The sequence below is a fragment of the Acomys russatus genome, chromosome X (genome assembly GCF_903995435.1).
Source record: "Acomys russatus chromosome X, mAcoRus1.1, whole genome shotgun sequence".
In the NCBI taxonomy this organism is placed as follows: Eukaryota; Metazoa; Chordata; class Mammalia; order Rodentia; family Muridae; genus Acomys; species Acomys russatus.
This window is the reverse complement of record NC_067169.1, coordinates 14462053-14480186: the sequence shown is the minus strand read 5'-3', so window position 1 is coordinate 14480186 and position 18134 is coordinate 14462053. Positions and strand designations below refer to the sequence as shown.

General features: G+C 46.5%; 1 protein-coding gene across 1 annotated transcript; it reads left to right on the top strand.

Annotated features, from left to right (window-relative positions):
* The first annotated feature begins 348 nt into the window (after positions 1–348).
* LOC127185837 (ubiquitin-conjugating enzyme E2 Q2-like) lies at positions 349–1935 on the top strand. Its single transcript, XM_051142417.1, has one exon. The coding sequence runs from the start codon at positions 448–450 to the stop codon at positions 1567–1569; it is 1122 nt and encodes a 373-aa protein (XP_050998374.1). The 5' UTR covers positions 349–447; the 3' UTR covers positions 1570–1935.
* Positions 1936–18134: the final 16199 nt, after the last annotated feature.

The following is an 18134-nucleotide window of genomic DNA, read 5'->3' as shown; positions in this document are numbered from 1 at the left end:
GTTCCCAGTAGAACATAAACTGGGAGTGGTGGCGGCGTTGTAATCTCAGCACTGGGTGGGGACGGAGGCAGAGGCGTGAAGATCAGGCCTTCTTTGGCTACAGAGAGTTCAAGACCAGCCCCCTGATATGATCCTTGATCCTCGAGACTATGTTTTAAAACAAAACAAAACAACAACAAAAAACACACAAAACAAAACAACAACAACAAAAAAAAAAAACCAAGAACAAAAGATTCCGTTATGCAAGATGAAAAAGCCCTGAATATCATTGTGCGACACTGTGCTTAGACTTATGACTGCAGCGGCCACGCTCCGCAGGTCGCGGAGGCGGGCAGAGGCGGAGCCGCGGGATCCCTGCCGGGCGGCCCCAGGGGCGGTGGCAGCCCAGCAGGCGTCTCGCGGGGCCGCTTCGCTTCCACATTCGTCTCAGAGGACCCTACAGGAAAGATGTCGTCGGGGCTTAAGGCCGAGCTGGAGTTCTTGGCGTCCATCTTCGACAAGGACCACCAGCGGCTGCGCATCGTGAGCTGGCAGCTGGATGAGCTGCAATGTCAGTTCCTGGTGCCGCCGCCGGCGCCCGCGGGCAGCCCGCCCTCGCCGCCGCCGCTCACCCTGCACTGCACCATCACCGAGTCTTACCCATCTTCTCCACCGATATGGTTCGTGGACTCTGACGATCCCGATCTCACATCGATCCTGGAACGTCTGGAAGAGTCAAAGCCCAACAGTTCGCTTCGTCAGCAGCTCAAGTGGCTGATCTGTGAACTCTGCAGCTTATATAACCTGCCTGAACACCTAGATGTGAAGATGCTGGACCAGCCGGTCCCCATCACTCAGAAGGCGACCATCGAAGAGGTACCTTCAGATGATGAAGAGGAAGGTGCTGCTGATGGGCTGGAAGATTTAGATCATTATGAGCTGAAAGAAGACACGAGTAGTGAGAAAAAGTCTGAAGACGAAGGGCTGGAGAAAGAGCATTTGGCAATCCTAGAGAATATTAGGAAGAGTCAAAGGCAAGACCATTTAAATGGTACTGTGTCTGGGTCCGTGCATGCTTCGAATAGACTTATGAAAGAACTCAGAGAGATCTACAGATCGCAGAGTTACAAATCAGGGACTTATTCCGTGGAACTGATAAATGACAGTTTATATGACTGGCACGTTAAACTGAGGAAGGTTGATCCGGATAGTCCCTTGTACGGTGACCTTCAGCTCTTGAAGGAAAAAGAAGGCATAGAATATATTTTGCTTAACTTCTCTTTTAAGGATAACTTTCCGTTTGATCCTCCATTTGTTCGCGTCGAGTCACCTGTTCTCTCTGGAGGGTATGTCTTGGGTGGAGGGGCGTTGTGTATGGAACTGCTCACAAAACAGGGCTGGAGCAGCGCCTATTCCATAGAATCGGTCATCATGCAGATCAATGCCACCTTAGTCAAAGGCAAGGCCAGGGTGCGCTTTGGAGCAGATAAGAATCAATATAATCTAGAAACAGCCCAACAGTCCTATGACTCCGTTGTGCAAATGCATGAGAAAAAAGGCTGGTTCACGCCTCCAAAGGAAGATGGTTAAATAGTTGACTGGCGTGTGTTTGGAACAATGTAGCTTTAAAGACACAAAGCTTTGCGTACCTTTGTAACCGTAGAGTACTGAAGATAATTGGTGGTTTAGTGAATAATCGGTCAACTGACCGCCAGTAGAAGTTCCAACCTTTTCATTTTGCTCACTGTGGGGGTCTTGGGCTGAATTGTGAACCTTTACTGTGGTTTTCCCTGATAAGTAATCATAGTGTCCATTTTTTGTCATCTATTTTTCTTGATTAAGTGAAATGTGGTAAGTAGGCCAGTCGGTTGTGACGCTATAGATAATTTTCTTTTATTGGGGGAGATAGAATAAGGATTTGCAACCTATTGTTCCACTTAGAGCCAATAAAAGTTTTGCCAGCGTCCAATGCTGGCTTTAGAACCTTTTTGGGGTGTGTGTCTTTTGTTCGTGTGATCCTGAGGCTGGAACCCAGGCCCTCCTACACGCCGGATTACATGGCCTACACCATTGTGCTGTGTTCCCAGTTGAATGGTTATGGCTTCTCAACTACAGTCTTTTCAGGTCTAAAGTCATTTTTATTGCCTAAATAATAACAGGAAACTTGCTGGTGAATTGGTAACTTTTTTTTTTATGGCCAGGTGATGACATGGACTATTTCCTGAAGCTGAGCTCCGAACTGCGTTATCAAAGAGGCTGAGCCATTTAGGCCTTGTTAGCAGTCATTTGCACTGGTCTTGTTAAGGTAAATCTCGCTCTTCATCTTCCTTTGCATCTTCTTTGAGACAGGGTCCCAGGTACCTAAGGTTGGCCAGGAACCTCCTGCCTCTGCCTCCCAAGTGTCAATGAGTCTGTTTCTTATTGGTTCACTATTTCTTAAGAAGGAGAGCCGCAGCCTGCAGCTTGGGGGTTATTTGTGAAACACTGCTGTTCCTACCTTTCCATCTTATTACCAGGGTGCTGTGATTCTTCCTAGGCCAGTAAACTTCTTAAAGTGCTCAGCAGATTCCTTGAGCAGAGTTACACAGTTAAGTTTAAAAAGATGCCTGATTTGGAGACTTCTATGTTTTTTCTAACGTCATAACAATGAGTGCATCAAAGGACTAATTTTTTTTTTAAGACAGGGTTTCTCTGTGTAGCCTTGGCTGTCCTGGACTCACTTTGTAGACCAGGCTGGTCTCGAACTCACAGAGATCCGCCTGCCTCTGCGTCCAAAGTGCTGGGGTTAAAGGCATGTGCCATCACGCTCAGCATCGAATTTTTATAAGGTGTGATTCAAATCAGTGAACTTCCCGTTTTCTTGCATCACCTGATTGTGTCCCCTTTGGTTGGTTATAATTTGATTATTTTTAAATTATAATTTTTTTGAGACAGGGTTTCTCTGTGTAGCTTTGACCGTCCTGGACTTGCTTTGTAGACCAGGCTGGCCTCGAACTCACAGTGATCCACCTGCCTCTGCCTCCCAAGTGCTGGGATTAAAGGCTTGTGCCACCATGCCCCGCAAAATTCTAGTTAAGTACTTTTCTTTTTCGTTTTGTTTTGTTTTTCAAGACAGGGTTTCTCTGTGTAGCCCCGGCTGTCCTAGACTCACTTTGTAGACCAGGCTGACCTAGAACTCACAGCAATCCACCTGCCTCTGCCTCCCAAGTACTGGGATTAAAGGTGTGTGCCACCTCGCGCAGCCAGTTATTAAGTACTTAAAAAGAAAACCCAGAAGCACAATTTGCCCTTCACAAACCAGTTACAAGTATCAAAGTGAGCTGGGTATGGTGGTGCATGCCTTTAATCCCAGCAGTCAGGAGGCAGAGGCAGGTGGGTCGCTGTGAGTTCAAGACCAGCCTGGTCTACAAAAGGAGTCCATGACAGCCAAGGCTACACAGAGAAACCCTGTCTCAAAAAAAAAAAAAAAACTAAACTAAACAAATATCAAAGTGATTCACATACACTTATATATATGTGTGTGGATGCAATGTATGCATGTGCAAATATATGTGCACACCCATGTGAGTCTATGTGTAGGTTAGAGGTTGGCATTGTCTACGTGAGGGTGTTGGATCCCTTGGAACTTGAGTGATACATGGTTGTGAGCTGCCGTATGAGTGCTGGGAATGGAACCTGGGTCTTCTGGAAGAATAGCCAATATTCTTAACTCCTGAGCCATCTCTCCAGGCCGTCTACCTAGTTATTTTTGCTATGGGCTCATTCATAGAATCTGGAGATCGCTGATGGTCTAGGCAAGGCTATCCAGCAAGTCTCAGCTCTGGGATTACAGGGCTTCCCAGGTTCAACTTCCCAGCTCTGGGATTATAGGCGCAGGCCACTACATCCAGCTTTACATGGGGGTGCTGGAGACCCACGTGCTGCAAGCACTTTACCTAGGAAGCCATCCCGTACCCCTCAGGTATCAACTGCATTGAGCACATCCAAGAGACTTGGCTCTTTTGCATTCTTGTGTATGTTTAATTTTTTAAATTCTATTTTAGGTATGAGGTCAAGAGATCAAGATTTTTGGGCCAGGCCTGGTGGCACAGACCTAGAATCCCAACTATTCAGGAGCCTAAGGCAGGAACATTGGGAACTCAAGGCCTGTCTGGAGTAAAATGCTGTCCAAACCAGGCAGTGGTAGCCCACACCTTTAATACCACCACTTGGGTGGCAGAGACAGGCAAAGCTCTGTGAGTTCAATGCCAGCCTGGTCTCCAGAGAGAGAGTTCCAGAATAGCCAAGGCTACATGGAGAAACTCTGTCTAGAAAAAGCAAAACAAAACAAAACAAAAAAAGAAGATACTGTCTCAAAATTAAAAGTTATAAACTAGCCAGGTGTGGTGGTGCATGCCTTTTATCCCAACACTTGGGAGGCAGAGTCAAGCAGTTCACTGTGAGTTCAATATCAGCCTGGTCTACAAAGAGAGTCCAAGACAGCCAGAGCTACACAGAGAAACCCTGTCTTGAAAAACCAAAAAAAAAAAAAAAAAAAAAAAAAAAAAGGTTATAAACCAGGCGTGATGGGAATGCATTTAATCCCAGCACTCGGGAGACAGAGGCAGGTAGAACTCTGTGAGTTCAAGGCCAGCCCGGTCTACAAAGCAAGTCCAGGACAGCCAAGCCTAACACAGAGAGACCCCTGTCTCGAAAAACAAAACAAAAGTTATAAGCTACAAACAAAACAAAATAAAAATAATTTTAAAACTGGGTGGTAGGGGCGGCGCACGTCTTTAATCCCAGCACTTGGGAGGCAGAGGCAGGCGATACTCTGTGAGTTCGAGGCCAGCCTGGACTACAAAGCCAATCCAGGACAGCCAAGGCTACCCAGAGAAACCCTGTCTCAAAAAAACAAAACAACAGCAATAATAATTTTTCTTTTTTTGGTTTTTCGAGACAAAGTTTCTCTGTGTAGCTCTGGCTGTCCTGGACTCACTTTGTAGACCAGGCTGGCCTCGATCTGCCTGCCTCTGCTTTCCGAGTGCTGGGATTAAAGGTGTGCGCCACCATTGCCCGGCCAATAATTTTAAAAGAGTAAAAATTAAAACTGGAAAAGGGAGGGACTAGGAATGTATTCAGGGGCTAGCCCATGCCTAGCATTCACAGGTTCCTAGGTTGCAGCTCCAGCCAATACCCCAGCTGCCACCCCATTTGCTTTGCTTGGCATTCTTGCTCACTTGGTTACATTTACGTAAAGTTCTGGCCGGTTGTTCAGGTACTCTGTGACAATGCAGAATTTAAGGCATAAAATTCCTTAAGCCTATGGCTAAATCTTGAACACATTACTGAATTATGCACCATCGTGATTTATACCTGTATATCCAGTAGACCTTAGTTCTTTTTTTTTTTTTTCCGCCACAAATTTATTGAGTAGTGCATGAAAAACTTTAAAAAACTGAATCAAATAATGTACTTTCAAGGAACTTGCTAGGTAGACCAGGTTGGCCTCAAACTAATGAAAATCCACCTGTATTATGGCTTCCAACTGCTAAGATTAAAGACAGAGTCTTATTATGTAGCCCTGACAGGTCTGGAGCTCTCTAGACAAGGTTGGCCTCAAATTCACAAAGACTTGACTCTTAGATATTGAAATTAAATGTGTATACCACCACACCTGGATTGGCACCCATCTTTTTGGGGGAAGGGGTTTGTATGTAACCCTGGTTGTCCCGTGTCCTGGAACTCACTCTGTATACCAAGATGTCCTCAGCCTCACAGAAATCCACCTGCCTCTGCCTTCCAAGTGCTGGAATTAAAGGCGTGAACTACCACCACCCAGCTAAGGCTCCCATCTTTTATTTCAAAAAAGAATTGGAGTCCCTCAGTAGAAGAATGGATAAAGAAACTGTGGTACATTTACAATATAGAATACTACTCAGCTATTAAAAACAAGGAATTTCCGACATTTGTGGACAAATGGATTAAACTAGAAGTGATCATAATGAGTGAGTTAACCCAGAAGCAGAGAGACTCAAATGATATATACTCACTTATATCTGGACACTAGCCTGAGGGGCATGTCCCATGAAAGTCTTCACTTACCAGGAAAGTGGGACAGAGGGAAGGACATCTTATTGGGACTCTAGATGAGAGAATCAATGGAGAATGGGGAAATAGAAGGACCCAGAGGGTCCTAGAAACCTACACGTAGATCATTATGATGGGCAGATCTGGGCCCAGGGGTGCTGCTCAAACTATGGCACCAGCCAAGGACAATACATGCAGTAAACTTTGAACCCCTACCCAGATCTACCCAATGGACAGGACATTCTCCACAGTTGAGTGGAGAGTGGGGTCTGACTTTCACACGAACTCTGGTGCCCCATATTTGACCACGTCCCCTGGATGGGGAGGCCTGGTGGCACTCAGAAAAAGGATAGCAGGCTACCAAAAAGAGACTTGATACTCTATGAGCATATACAGGGGGAGGTAATCCCCCTCAGTCACAGTCATAGGAGAGGGGAGTTAGGGGAAAGCGGGAGGGAGGGAGGAATGGGAAGATACAAGGGATGGGATAACAATTGAGATGTAATATGAATAAATTAATAAAATATATTTTTAAAAATAAAAATAAAATAAAAAGAATTGGAGTTGAGCAGTGGTGGCGCACGCCTTTAATCCCAGCACTCAGAGAGGCAGAGGCAAGTGAATCTCTGTGAGTTCGAGGCCAGCCTGGTCTACAGAGCGAGTCCAGGACAGCCAGGGCTACACAGAGAAACCCTGTCTCGAAAAACAAAACAAAACAAACAAGAAAAGAATTGGAGTAGACAGTGGAGGTATCAACTGCTGAGACAATTTGCTAGCCTTGTTCCTTGAAGCTGAGTCAGAAATTCCTTCTTAAGATTAGAGCCACAATCCTCACCCTCCAGGATTGAACCTTGGACTGCTAAACATTTGAGAGATGAAGGTAGAACAATCGTACAGACTGACATCATTTCTACAACTGATTTGTTAGATAGAAGACAATTTTTTTTGGTAGAGCATGCTGTTAAACCCAGCACTCAGATGACAAGCAAGTCTATGAAAGCCACAGTCCTCTCTCTCTCTCTCTCCCCTCTCTCTCTCTCTCTCTCTCTCTCTCTCTCTCTCTCTCTCTCTCTCTCTCTCTCTCTCTCTCTCACACACACACACACACACACATGCACACATACACCCACAAAGAAATACATATATTTTTGGGAGGGGATTTTTTTGTTTTGGTTTGGGTTTTTTTGTTTTTTTGAGACAAGGTTTCTCTGTGTAGTCCTGGCTGTCCTGGACTCCTTTGTAGACCAGGCTGGCCTCAAACTAAGAGATCTGCCTGCCTCTGCCTCTTGAGCTTGGGATTAAAGGGGTGCACCACCACGCCCAGCTTAGAAATAATTTTTAAGGAACTACTTTAATGAGTAGAAGAAAGCTTGATTGAATTTAACCAGGTGACATTCTACAACCCATACATGCCAATGGGGACATTGTTTTTTTATTTATGTCCAAGGGTCTGAAGATTTGCACACATTTGTAATACCAGCTTTGGAGCAGCAGAGACTGGAGGGTCAACAGTTCCAGGTCAGCCTGAGCTACACACTGAAGTCCAGACTATCTTTTTTTGGTGGGGGTGGGGGGGGTGGGGGGGAGGTGGTTTCGAGACAGGGTTTCTCTGTGTAGCCCTGGCTGTCCTGGACTCACTTTGTAGACCAGGCTGGCCTCGAACTCACAGCGATCCCCCTCCCTCAGCCTCCTGAGTGCTGGGATTAAAGGCGTGCTCCACCACGTCCAGCGGAAGTCCAAACAATCTTGAGCTATAAAGCAAGAACTTTTCTCAATACACACACACACACACACACACACACACACATTCACGCACATGCACACACTTGCATACACTGAAAATGATGCAAGAACATGTGTGATAGCTACGTAGCGAGCCAGAGAAGATTCTCTCCACATTGAGAAAGTATTGTGTCTGGAAAGAGAGAGAGGTTCCCATCTCTCTGAAGCTGGCTGTTCCCTCCTGGGTATCACTAATTAAGAAGGAACCTGAGAGATGAGACCTTTAGAGAAAGACAGGCAAGCAGGCTCTTGGAAAGTCTCAGAACCTTGTATTATTAAGAACATTTGTTATAAACTCTCTCAACACCCTGTGGTTTTCCTGTCGGGAATTTTAGAAAACTCTATAAACCATACCACTGTATAATAAACAATGTTTCAGTTGCACAGCCCTTTCCAAAGTCACTGAATTTAAAAAAATAAAATGTATTCATTCTTTTTGAGTTAAGACATCATTGTGGGCAGGTGAGTTCGAGGCCAGCCTGGCCTACAAAAGGAGTCCAGGACAACCAAGGCTACACAAAGAGACCCTGTCTCGAAAAACCAAAAAAAAAAAAAAAAAAAAAAAAAAAAAGGACATCACTGTGTAGTTCAGGCTGGCCTTGAAGTCAAGGACCTCCCATCTCAGCTCTCCTCCTGCTGTGATTCCAGGGGTGTTTGGATAAACTTAGCTTTTTTAGCCTTGAGGTTAAGAGAGTCACAGGACAGTGCAAAGGTAATCCAGACAGGTCGAGTGAACCCTTCACCTTACTTTCCTAAGACTCATATTCCCTATAGTTATGGCGTAGTTTGAAAACCAGGAAGTTCAGCCAGGCATGGTGGCACACACCTTTAATCCCAGCACTTGGGAGGCAGAGGCAGGAGGTTGATAGAAGTTCTAAGCCAGCCTGGTCTACAAAGTGAGTTTAGGCCAGCCAAGGCTACACAGAAAAACCCTGTCTCTAAAATCCAAAGAACAAACAAACAAATATATATTATTGAGGCTGGGCAGTACGTTGCACACCTTAAATTCCAGCACTTGGGAGGCAGAGGCAGGCTGAGGCAAACTCTGTGAGGCTGAGGCCAGCCTGGTCAACCAAGGCTACACAGAGAAACCCTGACTCAAATGAACAAACAAACAAAAGGTATTGTATTAGCGCTCAAAGTAGTTCTCAGGAAAATTATGAAGCCCTTAACCTTGACCATGAGACTTCTTGGCTAAGTCTGGATGCCTGAAAGACAGGCACATAGGATTAATTTGATGTACAAAGAGAGAGGAAATCTCAGAAAATGATGTGTGTTATGGAACATGTTGTAGTTACGGGCAATTGAGACTCTACCACTGGGGTAAAAGCCACTGTGTAGCCATCCAATTACACACCCACACCCCCACACACAGAGGCAGGGAGCTAGAATATCTTTCTTAAGCTGAATCCCAGCTTCATTCTTTGTCTTGTCCTTTCTTTCTTGTGCTGGCTATAGTTGATGGAAAGTGTGCAAGCTCCTAGCCACAGGTTCTTACAGTACAAGTGTTGGTCTGGTACTGGGAAAGTGAACGCCAAGGGACCATGAATAGGCCAATGTCAGTATCTGCCACGTCTCTGAATTTTAAGCGTGTTTTTCCTAGTCTCTTCTTGGCTCCAGTGTAGTTAAATATACAACCTTACTAGCAAAATGTTTCTGAAAATACTGAAGCAAGCTATTGATTTTTTGTTTTTTAAAGTCCAAAAAGCCATCTGAGAATGATCAAATTGGAAGCAGTAAGATGGGCAGGCTGGAAGGACTGGCCACTCACGCCGCAGCGGACACCTCTGAAGTGAGGCAGATGCTCTGGAGATGGACACAGCTGCAGAAGCCTGAGGCTACAGACCCACCTTCTGGGTTAAGAGCCGCAGCATAGCTGACAGCCCAATGACATCTGATATAGCACAGCAAAGGACGGCTCACTGTGTGCCACAAGCAACGTCAGAAACATCAAAACTGGGGAGCTGGGGAGCTGGCTCAGTGGGTGAAGTGCCTGCTGAGTGAGTAAGCATGCCAAGCTGAGTTTGCATCCCATGCACTCACCCATGCTGGGGGGTAAGGGTAGGGATGGAAAGATCTTGGGAGGCTCACTGGCCAGCCAGTCTAGCCAAGGCAGAGAGCTACAGGGTCAGTGGGAGACTCTGTCACAAAAGAAGGTGGAGAATTAAGAAAGAAAAACACCTGGCATTAGCACACATTGGTGGACACACACACACACACAGAGAGACAGAGACAGAGAGACAAAGAAAGAGACAGAGAGAAACAGACAAACAGAGGTGAGCAGTGTCCCTACAGGCAATTGCACATCTAATCAGAGTCCAGATACAGGCAGTTCTTAGATATCAGGGGAACAATGGGCAATGGGTAACATTTGTCTCTAGTAGTTGGATCCTCCAGTATGTTCTTGGCAATACTAAGGCAAGACTCAGAGCCACAGAGGATGTTCGGAAAATGTTCTCTCTCCCTCCCTCCCTCCCTCCCTCTCTCTCTCTCTCTCTGTTTTTCTTTCTTTTCTGTTTTTTGTTTTTCGAGACAGGGTTTCTCTGTGTAGCCTTGGCTGTCCTGGACTCACTCACTGTGTAGACCAGGCTGGCCTCAAACTCACAGCAATCTGCCTGCCTCTGCCTCCTTGAGCGCTGGGATTAAAGGTGTGCGCCACCACTGCCCGGCTAGTAGATGGATTCTCAAGGCAGGGTCTCAAATATAAAAAGCAAGTGTAAGACCAAGAGAGATCCAAAAATAGAACGGTGGCTAAAAATGTACAGAACAGCCAGTCATGGTGGTGTACACCTGTAATCCCAGCACTCGGGAGGCAGAGGTAGGCGGATCTCTGTGAGTTCGAGGCCAGCCTGGTCTACAAAGTGAGTCCAGGAGAGCCAAAGCTACACAGAGAAACCCTATCTCAAAAAACCCAAATCATCATCATCATCATCATCATCATCATCATCATCATCATCATCATCCCAGCACTCAGGAGGCAGAGGCAGGCGAGTCTCTGTGAGTTCCAGGACAGCCTGGTCTACAAAGTGAGTCCAGGACAGTCACTACACAGAGAAACTCTGTCTCACAAAAACCAAAAACAAACGAATGAACTAACAAACAAACAAAAGAATGAAAGAAAGAAAGAAAGAAAGAAAGAAAGAAGGGGTGTGGTGGTGCACGCCTATAATCCCAGCACTCAGGAGGCAGAGGCAGGCAGATCTCTGTGAGTTCGAGGCCAGCCTGGTCTACAAGGTGAGTCCAGGACAGCCAGGACTACAAGAGAAACCCTGTCTTGAAAAACAAAAACTAAACTAACTAAAGCATAGAAAGACTACATGACAGATAAATGGGCCCCAACTGGTACTTGAAATAGATGGAGAAGTTCTTCAAGGACAGGAATCAGGTAAGGGATAGCCTGTGCTATGTGATGCTTGTAGCCAACAGCTTGGAAGTGTCTTGAGCCACGCCTCCATCTGCCCTTCTCAGTGCCTTCTTTTCAGTTATTGTTTACATTTAGCTAGCTAGCTAGTGTGCACGGGCTTGTGTGTGTAGGGGTATGTATGAATGTCATGGCGCTTGGGTGGGACTCAGAAGACACTTGTGAGAGTTGGTTCTCTCCTTCCACCCTGTGAGTCCAGGGCTGAGGCTTGGCTGTATGTGCCCTTTCTACCCCAAGCCTTTGGGGTAGGAAGGAAGGTAGGAAAGAGGTAAGGGAGGGAGAGAAAGAAGTAAGAGAGAGGTGAGTGGAGGAGGAAGAGAGGAAGAGACACACTTTTAAAACGTTGATCAGAACCAGGCATGGTGGCGCACACCTTTAAGCCCAGCACTCAGGAGGCAGAGGCAAGTGGATCACTGTGAGTTCAAGGCCAGCCTCGTCTACAGAGTGAGTCCAGGACAGCCAGGACTACACAGAAACCCTGTCTCGGAAAAAAAAAAAAGTTGATCAGGCCAAGCCACCAAACCCCATCATTTCTCCTACAACCTGAGGCAGCTAGTTTTCCCTACTCCACCCACGCTCCTGGCCTCTGATGCTCACTGAGAGAGGAGAGGCACTTTGAAGGGCCTCTGCTTTGAACACGTAAACTCCCCTCCTCTTGATCTCCTTGTGCTCCACATCTATTTTGGTCAGTTTTCTGTGAAAAATCACTTCCTTTTTTTCCTGTTCTCTTCTAGTTCCTTGTTTGTCTTTTTCCCTGAGGCTCCTGTATTTGCTGCCTTTGCCGTATTTTCTTTTTCACTGAGTTTGAACTTGGCCCGCTTTCCCCACACTCCATGCCCACAGCCTCTCTCTCAACGGGATTTGGATCTTGTGTCTTGAATGTTCATTTTGCTGCCTCTTTATCCCTGTGGCCCTGTCCTTACCCAATTTTGTTTTCATTTTAATCCTTCATTACCCAGCTTTTCCTGGCAAATGTCCAGACCTAAACGGCATACTTTTCTGAGCCCCTTTCTTTCCTGTCTCTCTGGTTTCCAAAAAGTCAGCCTCGGGGACCTGTGTTATATAGTTCACTATTGAAATAACACATATTTCATTTATGACTTTGAATACACGGTGCTTTTTGACCAGTGGAACCCCCCAGGTTGTCCTCCTGGAAAACTTTCTCTTGGGAAACACTGTCAGAAGAACCAGACAGACCCCTTTGATACTTTCCTTGAAATATTTCTGCATTCTAGGTGCAGAATTTCAGCTGTGTAGCATCACTGCAGATTTGGAACAAGACTTCTGACGACATGCTTGATGCCTCACACAGCCTTCTCAGAAGGGTTTTGGTCAAGGGAAATCACAATTATTAAGATGCTCCAAATGGTGGCCGGGCGTGGTGGAACACATCTTTAATCCCAGCACTCTGGAGGCAGAGGCAGGTGGATTCCTGTGAGTTCGAGGCCAGCCTTCTCTACAAGGCGAGTCTAGGACAGCCAAGACTACACAGAGAAACCCTGTCCCGAAAAACCAAAAAATAAAAATAAAAATAAAAAAGATGCTCCAAATGGGGTATGGAGGCATGGCTCGTCCATTAAGAGTACCGGCTGTTCTTCCAGAGGACCCAGGTTCAATTCTCAGCATCCACAGGGCTGCTCACAACTGTCTGTAACTACAGTTCCAGGGAATCCAACAGCCTCAAACAGACACGCTACAGAGGCAAAACACCAATGCACACAAAATAAGAGTAAATAAATTAGTTTTTAAAAAGATGTGCTGCCAGGCATGGTGGTGCACATCTTTAATCCCAGCACTCGGGAGGCAGAAGCAGGCGGATCGCTGTGAGTTCGAGGCCAGCCTAGTCTACAAAGTGAGTCCAGAACAGCCAGGGCTGTTACACAGAGAAACCCTGCCTTGAAAAAACAAAAAAGAGCCGGGCGTGGTGGCGCACACCTTTAATCCCAGCACTCGGGAGGCAGAGGCAGGCGGATCGCTGTGAGTTCGAGGCCAGCCTGGTCTACAAAGTGAGTCCAGGATGGTCAAGGCTACACAGAGAAACCCTGTCTCGAAAAAAACCAAAAAAAAATAAAAATAAAAATAAAAAAAAAAGAAAAAGAAAAAACAAAAAAACAACAACAAAGATGTGCCAAGTGATTAAACTGTTAGCATCTCAACCCAGGGGGCCCTTTGGAGAGGCTGTTCGTGGGAGGTTACTTTGCAGTGAATTTTGTTTGACTCTCCGAAGCCTTTTGACTGTGGGATATGGGAGAGTCATTTAAAAGTCTCTCTAGAGCCTGGTGTGGTGGCGCATGCCTTTAATCCCAGCACTCAGGAGGCAGAGGTAGGCGAATCGCTGTGAGTTCGAGGCCAGCCTGGTCTACAAAGTGAGTCCAGGATGGTCAAGGCTACACAGAGAAACCCTGTCTCGAAAAAAACCAAAAAAAAAAATAAAAAAAAAAAAAAGAAAAAGAAAAAACAAAAAAACAACAACAAAGATGTGCCAAGTGATTAAGCTGTTAGCATCTCAACCCAGGGGGCCCTTTGGAGAGGCTGTTCGTGGGAGGTTACTTTGCAGTGAATTTTGTTTGACTCTCCGAAGCCTTTTGACTGTGGGATATGGGAGAGTCATTTAAAAGTCTCTCTAGAGCCTGGTGTGGTGGCGCATGCCTTTAATCCCAGCACTCAAGAGGCAGAGGTAGGCGAATCGCTGTGAGTTCGAGGCCAGCCTGGTCTACAAAGGGAGTCCAGGATGGCCAAGGCTACACAGAGAAACCCTGTCTCGAAAAACCAAAAAATAAAATAAAATAAAAGTCTCTCCAAGTATATACTCACATCTGGACACTAGCCCAAGAGGCATGTCCCATGAAAGTCTTCACTTACCAGGAAAGTGGGTCAGAGGGGAGGACATCCTGTTTTGGACTCTAGGTGAGAGAAGCATGGGAGAATGGGGAAATAGAAGGATCCAGAGGGTCCTAGAAACCTACAAGAAGAACATTATGATGGGCGGATCTGGGCCCAGGGGTCCCGCTCAAACTATGGCACCAGCCAAGGACAAATACATGCAGTAAACTTAGAGCCCCTATACAGATCTAGCCAGTGGACAGGACATTCTCCACAACTGAGTGGAGAGTGGGGTCTGACTTTCACACTAACTCTGGTGTCCCATATTTGACCATGTCCCCTGGATGGGGAGACCTGGTGGCACTCAGAATAAGGATAGCAGACTACCAAGAAGAGACTTGATACCCTATGAGCATATACAGGGGGAGGAGTCCCCCTCATTCACAATCATAGTGGAGGGGAGTAAGGGGAGAATGAGAGGGAGGGAGGAATGGGAGGATACGAGGGATGGGATAACCATTTAGATGTAATATGAATAAATTAATAAAAAATATATTTTTAAAAAGTCTTTCCAAGCTGGGTGTGGTGACACATGCCTGTGATCCCAGCACTCAGGAGGCAGAGGCAGTCAGATCGCTGTGAGTTCAAGGTCAGCCTGGTCTACACAGTGAGTCCAAGACAGCCAAGGCTACACAGAGAAACCCTGTCTCAAAAAACCTAAATAAATAAATAAATAAATGTCTCTCCAAACTACCATAAGTGAGGAGAGGACCAAAGTGCATTACTAGGGTTCCATGAGAAAAAATATCATAGAGTTAGCCAACTCTCATCAGTCCTCCCACCCAGTTTTGGATACAGAAGTGTAAGGGGAGGACAGGCCTGCCCAACAACAGCTTTAGAATGGGTGCTGCTCTGTGTCCGGCCAATAGGACAACAGCAAAGATAAGGCCAAGGGCAGGGGCGGGATAGGAGCTGATACACTGTCTGCCTCCCAGGCTTTTCCCAGGCAGGCCATTAGTTTGGACATCTGGGAACTTCTCAGGGCTATATTGTCCTTTTCGCTCAAGCTAATAAAAGGCCAATGGAGCAGTAAGCGGTAGAGTGGTCATAGCCCACGGTGATTGATAATACACATCTGGACTGGGGATGATAGCAACTAATGGAGGTGCTGAGACTGTGACATGTGTATGTAATCCCCGCCCTCAAGAGGCAGAGGCAGGAGGATCAAGAGTTTGAGGCCAACTTGGGCTACATAGTAAAACCCAATCTCACTAAACAGCAAACAAAACAACAACAACAACAAATTAAGAACACACATTTGGAAGGCATATGACTGGAGTTTGACCTTTGACTCTGCCATGTGATAGCTCTGTGACTGAGAAAATCTCCATGCCTTAGTTTCCTCCTTTGTAATTCATTTTCCTTGTTTTTGTAGGTTTTTGAGACAGGGTCTCTCTGTGTAGCCTTGGCTGTCCAGGACTCACTTTGTAGACTAGGCTGGCCTCGAACTCACAGCGATCTGCCTGACTGCCTCCCGAGTGCCGGGATTAAAGGCGTGTGCCACCACTGTGCAGCTTTAGTTTCCTCCTTTATATTTTGGGAACAAGGTTACAGAAGACGAGCAGGTTCCTGCTTTGTGAGAATATGCTTGGAACTGGATGTGGTGGCGCATGCCTTCAATCCCAGCACTCAGGGAGGCAGAGGCAGGCAGATCACTGTGAGTTCGAGGCCAGCCTGGTCTACAGAGTGAGTCAAGGACAGCCAAGGCTACACAGAGAAACCCTGTCTCGGGGGGGGGGGGGGGGGGGGGGGGATGAGTATGCTTGGAACAGTGCCTAGCCCATAGGAAGCACTGAACAAAAGCATTCACTCAATTCTGCTGCTTTTTTTTCTTCCTTTTTCAATTCTGTTGTTTTTAATGTCATCAAATCTTTCTTAGGAATAATTAGGTAAAACCGGGTTTGGTGGCGCACGCCTTTAATCCCAGCACTCAGGAGGCAGAGGCAGGCGGATCGCTGTGAGTTCGAGGCCAGCCTGGTCTACAAAGTGAGTCCAGGACAGCCAAGGCTACACAGAGAAACCCTATCTCGAAAAGACAAAGAAAGAAAGAAAGAATTAGGTCAGTGCTAATGAAGGGTTGTTTGAAAAGAAAGCCTTCTTGTCTCCTGGACCTAGAAGATGTGGTTATATGGAAATATAAAATGTAAATATCAAAAATAAAATGATTTAGGGAGACATCAGGCAGACTGTCACAGCCAAGCTGCTGGCAAGACCTCCCATCAGGAAACAATAGCTCACTGATGGCTGTGCTGTTTATGTAATAACTGAAAGGAAGGACAGATGAAGGTTAGGGAGGGAAGGAGGAAGGGAGGGAGGGAGGGAGACAAAAGGGGAGGGAAGGCAGAGAGCAAAGAAACTCCTTGGAGATTATTGATTTAATTTTACACTGGGCATAGAATCCCAGGCCTCACACGTGCTTGGCAAATACTCTACCACTGACTCATATCCTCTACCCACTCCCCAAAAACCATCTAGAATTGGGACTGGTGAAATGGCTCAGTGAGTGGATACAGGTGCAGAAGGTAAACTACCCTTGAGTTGGATACACAGAGCTCAGAGTGAAAGGAGAAAACCGATTCCTAAAAGATGTCCTCTCACCTCCACACACATGCCCCAAACACACCATATGTACACACACAACAGTGATAAATACAAGTTGTTAATTGAGAAATGCACAGATTCAAGATATTAAGTGGAGCCAGGCATGGTGGCGCACGCCTTTAATCCCAGCACCTGGGAGGCAGAGGCAGGCGGATCGCTGTGAGTTCGAGGACAGCCTGATCTACAAAGTGAGTCCAGGACAGCCAAGGCTACACAGAGAGAGCCTGTCTCGAAAAACAAAACAAAACAGAGTAACTCTGTCTCAGGAAAAAACACGTTAAACCGAACTTAGATCACTTCCCTCTGTCAGGATGGCCTTGCCAGGCTACAGAGGAAGAGGTTACCGGTAGAACAGATGAGACTTTATAGGCTGAGGTCAGATGTTAGGGGAGGAGGACTCCCCTTTCTGAGGACTAGGGGAGGGAGGGAGGGAGAGGGGGTGAGGGAAGGAGGGGAGACTGAGAAGGAATGAGGGAGGGGCATGCAATCACAGTGTGAAGAATTTAAACTGCAGAAGAAACAGGTAACTTATATTTTTTAAAAAATTAAGGGGAAAAACTGAGCACGGTGGCATATATTCACTCAAGAAAACCGGAGGCAGAAAGGTCAGGAGTTCTAGGTCATTCACAGCCTGTGAGGCCAGCCTGAACTATAGAAGGCCCTGTCAGAGGGAGGGAGCAAAGGAAGGGAGGAAGAGGTGAGTAGGGGAGGGAGAGACACACCAAGCCAGAGACAGAGCGACAGGAAGGGGACAGAGAACAGGAAGGGGACAGAGCCGGAAGGGGAAAGAGAGGGTGTTTACTGAGTTCCTATAGAAATTTGGACAGTGCACTGGATTGTATTTTCCCAGCATGGCTGCATTAATGTACATGTTCTTTTTTTTTTTTTTTTTGGTTTTTCGAGACAGGGTTTCTCTGTGTAGCCTTGGCCATCCTGGACTCACTTTGTAGACCAGGCTGGTCTCGAACTCACATCGATCCACCTGCCTCTGCCTCCCGAGTGCTGGGATTAAAGGCATGTGCCACCACGCCTGACGTACATGTTCTTTTTATTTGTTTGTTTGTTTTGTTTTCTGAGACAGGGTTTCTCTGTGTAGCCCTGGCTGTCCTGGACTTGCTTTGTAGACTAGGCTGGCCTCGACCTCACAGGGATCCACCTGCCTCTGCCTCCCGAGTGCTGGGATTACAGGTGTGCGCCACCATCGCTCGGAGTTCATGTTCTTTCTATGTGGCACGGACCTCCTTCTACCATAGACTGGGGGCTCTGTTTCTGTCTCTGGTTTCTGAGGTTTCTGAAGGCCCCTGTCTATGAGTACAGTAAAATGACACTGACTTCTTCCAAGGCTTGGTCAGGAGACAGATTCTTCTGGGATCTCACCCAGAATCCTTGCTCTGAGACT

What these genes read in the sequence shown, in the direction of transcription:
- LOC127185837 (XM_051142417.1), top strand. Translation starts at nt 448, where the DNA reads ATGTCGTCGGGGCTTAAGGCCGAGCTGGAGTTCTTGGCGTCCATCTTC.